Genomic DNA, 6,521 nt, shown 5'->3' on the forward strand with positions numbered 1-6,521 from the left:
TCCATGCATTTATCTCTTCTAGATCTGACTACTGCAATGTTCTATTTTCTGGTTTACCGCAGTCTAGCATTAGGGGTCTCCAATTGGTTCAAAATGCTGCAGCCAGACTTCTGACACAAAGCAGAAAGTTCGACCACATTACACCCATTTTGGCATCCTTTCATTTGCTTCCTGTCCCAGTGAGATCAGATTTTAAGGTTCTGCTACTAACCTATTAAAATTACTACTTTGTGTCCCTAAGGTGAATAAGAATTCTGTGGGTCACAGAGCTTTCTCTTATCGTGCCCCTGTTCTGTGGAACAATCTCCCTGCATCAATAAAACAGTCAGATTCTGTGGAGACTTTCAAGTCCAGACTTAAGACGCACTTATTTTCCCTTTCATATGGCTAGCATACTGGTACAGTTTTGTTATAAGATTTTTACTCTTTTAATTAATTTATTAGTAATTGGAGCGGGCCGTGGCCTCAACTTTACCTAATTCTGGGTCTTTTAGTGAAGTTTAGGGCTAGTGGCCAGCGATCACCTTAGTATTTCTCTGTTTTCTTGTTGTTTAATGCTGGCAAATTATACAGTATTTTTTTGTCTTTCTGGTGCCTGATTCTGTTTTTTTTTCTCTCTGTTTAAGGTGCAGCTCCATCCAGAGATGGGAGTTGTATTCGTGTTGGTGACCCTCCTGTCCCGTGCGCCAATAGCATTTCTTGTATATTCTTCCGTGAATTGTTCTGTAATTTATTTTTGTAGCATGGCCCACGCAGAGGGTCACCCCTTTGAGTCTGGTCTGCTTGGGGTTTCTTCCTCAGAGGGAGTTTTTCCTTACCACTGTTGCTCTGGGGGTTGGTAAGGTTAGACCTTACAGGTGTGAAGCGCTTTGAGGCAACTCTGTTGTGATTTGGCGCTATATAAATGAAAATAAATTGAATTGAAATAAATTGAAAGAATTTAATCTTTACAAATAGTTTGAATGCATTAGCACCTTTCTGGTTCATAAAAGAAAACAAAAAACAAATGGGTTCTTTGAGTAAATGTCTCCGGGATACTTTCAGGGTAATTACATGATTTTCCTGCATCTTTATCATTACTTTACTTTCCTTAACATAATCAATGTTCTATATTTTACGTTTAATATAATTTGTTCTAGGACATGTGGATATCAAAATGCGACTTGCTTATAAAATGTTAACATCCAATGAATAAAAGCAAGGACACGCTATGATGAGGATTTTGATGATTAACATATTCAGCAATATCAACTTATCAAGGCGCAGCTTGACACACATAACATGTTTTTTTGCAAAGTGCTTTAGCTTAAACAGAATCATTTAAGGCAATAACATTAAATCAGAGTGGAATTATCCAAATATATGATGGCTTTCTATGTCAAGGTGAAGGCAAAACAGTTTATTACCCGAGGCCAAAATATGGCCATCGGGTATTGCGAAGGCTTTACGGCTGTCCGTCTGTCTGTCCATTTGTGCTTAGCACAAGTCCATTCTGATTACTCCCAGGGTCTTCAAATTCATAGGGAAGATTCTTGGGACACAGATCTTGGGCAAGTTCAAAGATGGCCAACCTTGACCTATTTTAAGAGGTCAAAAGGTCACATTCTGTTTCCTATGTTTATGCTCATACGGCTGAGGGTATTTTAGCATTGAGTTATAGTTTAAATTGTGAAGGACAGATTTGTAGCGTGCTGTGATGCTGCAAATTTCAACAAAACACACACTGTGGCTTCTATTACCTGTTGTTCCTCCTTCTCTCTGGCAATGTGGCATTTTTCAATCTTCCAGTGACGTAGAAAGTCACGGAAGTAGCCGAAGATGGTGAGAATGCCATAGCCCATGTAGGTGAGCACTGCCACCAACATGGGAGTCTCCTCAAAAGATTCCTCAAAGGGACTATTGTAGTAGCCATGACACAATGCCTCTTTAACCTGTGCAAAATGAGAAAAGCCGGTTGTTACTCAGGGGTCGAAATACATTTTTTAACCTACTTGCACTGGTGCTAGTAACAAAAAAAGTACTTGCACAACCAAAAGTCACTTTAGTCACTTTCACACCGGGCCCACTTCGAGTTGCTTCTTCCTGTGGCGTCATGACGATGCAGGAATGTCTCGCGTCAGGTGCACGCAGCAGGGGGCAGAGAGGAGGTGAGAACGCAGCCTGCAAGTTCTCTGCACAGAGAAATCAGAGTGCACAGTTTGGCTGTGCACTCTGATTTCTCTTCTAGTTTATATTTGTTCTTGTGCTGAGCTGCAAGTCTGCGCATCCTGTGACCGCGAGATGTGAGTGTGCAAACGAACCTTCCGTGACTAAATGTGGAGATGTCTGGAGTTATACTTCATCTGGACATGTCCTGTCTCTGACAATCAGTCTGTGAGCAGGACTTATGTCCTTTTTTTAACACAGTGATGAGAGAGTTTGAGCGGAGAGCGAGGAACTAACAGCCTGCAGTAGGACAGTTTTTTTTCCATGTGCGCGTGCAAACGAATCGTCACAGCAACTCGCTCCGTGTGTGAGAGTCATAAAACGCAGAAAAGACGAAGACAACACACTGGAAATTGTTTTTTCCTTATTTATTCCTTTATTGGTTCATTCTACTGGTGCTTATAGTTGATAAAACTTAAAGTTACTTGAACCAGTGCTAGTGAAGTATAAAACTACGTGCACTGCTCAAATAATAAGTGCACAAACTAGCACATGCACGTACTATTTTGAGCCCTGTTACTGCACTGACAAAACTGAGATTTACACACATATAAAAATCCAAATAACAGCTGTAAGGTAAACCAAATAATGACAATCAAGAATGGATCTGTTTTATATCTGATCGGAATATTTTCAAGAACATGTGTTGGGCTTGAGACCAGAGGATCCTCGGTTCAAATCCTAGCCTGACTGGAAAATCACTAAGGGCCCTTGGGCAAGGTCCTTAATCCCTAGTTGCTCCCAGAGTGTAGTGGGCGCCTTGCATGGCAGCACCCTGACATTGGGGTGAATGTGAGGCATTGATGTGTAAAGCGCTTTGAGCATCTGATGCAGATGGAAAAGCGCTATATAAATGCAGTCCATTTAACATTTTATCTAATAGGGATAACAGTCCTACTAGCATAATAACATCAATGATAATTTTTTCATATTTGTGTAACATTGCCATTAAAAATATGTAATGTGAATCTCTAAGAACTGAACCAAAACTGATCAAAAGTGACCCAAAGCAATTAAATGCAACTTTGTTTTCAACTGTAATGTGTCCCCGCCCCTTGGTGTTTTGTCTGGAATGGCATCAGTGGCTCACTTTCCACTAAGTCAAAGAGGTGAGTTCATTGGGGCCAAATGTGTTTGAGGACATAATCACAAGCTACACACAAATATCACATAAAGAAAACATAATGTGACAAAAGTCAGGAAAAAAGGGAAGTTTTGTTTGCCAAATATGTTTAGTGCACACTTGTGAAAGTGCAGCACACAAAAAATAAAAGTTCCAATACTTAAAATAAAACCACATAAAAAAAACACTTCTGTTACAAGCAAAAAGTAATACCACACTTGATCGCAATATGGTGGAGGTCACAGAATCAATAACTCCAAATTTATATTTTGTGAAAAATTAAGAGTTGAAGAAGAAGACGTATTGAAAAAAGAGAAAGCCAAGTATACATAGCTGGTCATGCTTCTGTCACAAATGCCTTCGAGAATCAACACAACCACATGAACCCAAATCAAATGAGATTCACTCACCAGTTTCTGAACTGAGTCAAGCAACAAGATGTACCAAACAACACAGGATCTGCTGATTATACTCTATATTCCAACTGGTTACAGCATTAAAACTAAATATTCAGTTTCAGTACATTTCTGGATTAGATTTCAGGATTCAAATTGTTTTATTGGGGCGGGGGGGGGGGGGGTGTTCCCCCAATTGAATAAACCATAATCTTAATACTCCCCCCACCCCAAAAAAAGTTGTTACATCATGAGATTAAGAATAATTTTTTCAGATGGACAGCTAAATATCTATGAGTGCATTAATCCATCCCAGCCAGACTGTGTAAACAATAACTGAAAAACTATATATGAAATTGTCTTATAACTCAACAACAGAAAAGAACATAATGAAGAGAAACCTTACAGCAGCTGGTGAACTCTGACGTACCAGACTTATTGGTAAAACTCCACTTTGCCTCTGTAATATCCTATAGACATGTCTGCCACCTACTGGATGGATAGTGGATGCCGGATAAATTTCAGAAAAATTCTGAACAGCTGTGTTTTAACTCGTATCTAGTTTGTCTGCCTTCTGATCGCTGGGCACATCATGTGATCGCTGCTGAGCTCCATCCGGATAACAATGTGCCCAATGTGGGCAAATCCAGCATGAAAAATACAACAGAACACAAAGGCAAAATTAGACAACGGGCAGAAGGAGTGCGCGGCAAACTTATTTATTGGTACTACAAATTTGTGGTGGCTAACATGAACCTCTTTTCCTCAAGAATGTTTTGAACCTTTGCAGCACCTGTGTTTCAAGACATTGTTTTCGAGTCATCCTGAAAAGGACGACATCAGGCGCTGTGCTCAACCCAGCCTCAATATGTCAGCATGTGAATCGAAAAATGATTTGAAGCGTTTCAGAATAATGTTGACCCTCTGGTGTCGAGACAAAATAAAACAAGGCAATTAACTCCACTGGCACAGTTTTGTAATTTCAAATGCGTATATATATATATGTGTGTGTACACACACACACAATCTATTTCTACCTCATTTTCTTATGTCTTGTACTGTTTCAAGTATTATTATTATTATTGCTTATCCTTGCACACACTGTTTGATGAACATTTTCCTGTACTTGCACCCATCTTTTGTGTTTTTTAAGAGCTGACGTAACACGTGAATTTCTCCTCTGTGAGATCAATAAAGTTTATCTTATCTTATATTTAAGAACTACAGTTAATGCACACATGTTCCTTGTGGCAAAAAGGTAATTACAGTTTGAGAATAACTCCATTTTTGGAAAAAATAAAAAATAAATTCTGCCATTTTCAAAGTAGAATGTTTCTTTCACAATATTTCGTTTTCTTGACATCTATATAACCTGATGATGTCCATCTCCAGTTCTGTACAGAGAGGACTATCATTTTAACAAGCAAAATGAAGAAATACTGTTTATTTTCAAATATGACATTTATAAAATATTCTTTATTCTCATACTGACTAGCACTTTTTCCTCAAAATAGTAAGTCCCTTCACCTCCTCCCTTGTTTGCATTCGGGGTCACCACAGCAAATCCAAGGTGGATCTGCATGTTGAATTGGCACAGGTTTTACGCCGGATGCCCTTCCTGACGCAACTCCACATTACATGGAGAAATGTGGCAGAGGTGGGATTTGAACCCGGAACCTTCTGCACTGAAACCAAGCGCTTTAACCACTTGGTCACCACCCCTGCTACTTTTTCCTCAAAATAAAATCTGCAAATTCACGACAGTTTGGCTTTTTCCACATAATATTACAACATTAAAAGATTCAAGGAACTTTATTTGGCACCATTATACTTTTATTTATTAGCCTTTAAATGGAAGATTCATACTATTTTCTATATTTAGGCTTTATTTATGCTTGTTAATTAAAAAAAACGGTCTAACGTATATTGTAAGGAACCACAAATTCTTCACTGGAAGAAAGCAGCAGTAAAGACCAAGTTAATGTTTTTTTTTTTGTTGTTTTAAAATTCATGTGCCAATCTAAACACACGGAATTAAAAGGCTTCATGTAAGGATTTTGTAAAGTCTTCTGATTTGTGCCTCAAAACGTGCAAACTTAAGAGTTGAGCGAAATGTTTTTAAATCAGATAATTTTTTAACGGAATTTGGCATTCACTCCATTTAAGTAATAAGGACAGATTGAGCTGTGGGAGATATTAAAGTGTGAAATAATCTGCATCGCAATTTACCGTTGTTGTAAATGTATGAAAATGAATGGCAGCACGGTTTGATACTTTCCGGGTCGAAACGGTAACATTCGGCGCTAACCAGGCTTCACCCATCCGTCCTCCCCCGTCCCGGGCCTCACCTCATCCGCCGGCTGGCAGTAGTGGAGACACCTCACCAAGCCGTTCCTCTCCGGCTTCAGGCCGTTCCTCACTCCGTGACACGCTTCGCCGTTGGCGGTCGGCCTTCCAATCATTGCACACCAACAGTTGCGCACCGCGGCGGTGAACTGCGCCCAGAAACACGGAGGACGTGCGCGGCACACAGTCCACTCCCACAAGTCACCGAGGAACCAGAAAATCCGGACCGTCCATACCGGAAGTCAACACAAACCGAACACTGAAGAGGCGTGGCTTACAACGATGATAATCAATCTATATTAATGGAGTGGGCGTTCCTAAAAGCGACAGGCGGGGTTGGAGGAGGGGTTTGGAGTCAACGAAAGGAACTGTTCACATTTAAATTTGGAATGCAAAGTTAAAATTTTTTAGAATGCCATTGTGGTTTTCTACGGAAACTCTGAGCTGCCAAG

General features: G+C 39.9%; 1 protein-coding gene across 1 annotated transcript in view; it reads right to left on the reverse strand.

Annotated features, from left to right (window-relative positions):
- The window catches only part of LOC117500659 (serine palmitoyltransferase 2-like), a 28,024-nt gene extending 21,705 nt beyond the window's left edge, over positions 1–6,319 (reverse strand). The window contains exons 1-2 of the mRNA XM_034159410.1: positions 6,072–6,319; positions 1,740–1,931 (exon numbers count right to left, since the gene is read on the reverse strand). Of these exons, the coding sequence (XP_034015301.1) occupies positions 1,740–1,931; positions 6,072–6,185 (306 nt within the window). The 5' untranslated portion in view covers positions 6,186–6,319. The remainder of the gene's footprint in view (positions 1–1,739; positions 1,932–6,071) is intronic.
- Between the last annotated feature and the right edge of the window lie 202 nt (positions 6,320–6,521).

This window comes from Thalassophryne amazonica, chromosome 19, assembly GCF_902500255.1.
Source record: "Thalassophryne amazonica chromosome 19, fThaAma1.1, whole genome shotgun sequence".
Classification (NCBI taxonomy): Eukaryota; Metazoa; Chordata; class Actinopteri; order Batrachoidiformes; family Batrachoididae; genus Thalassophryne; species Thalassophryne amazonica.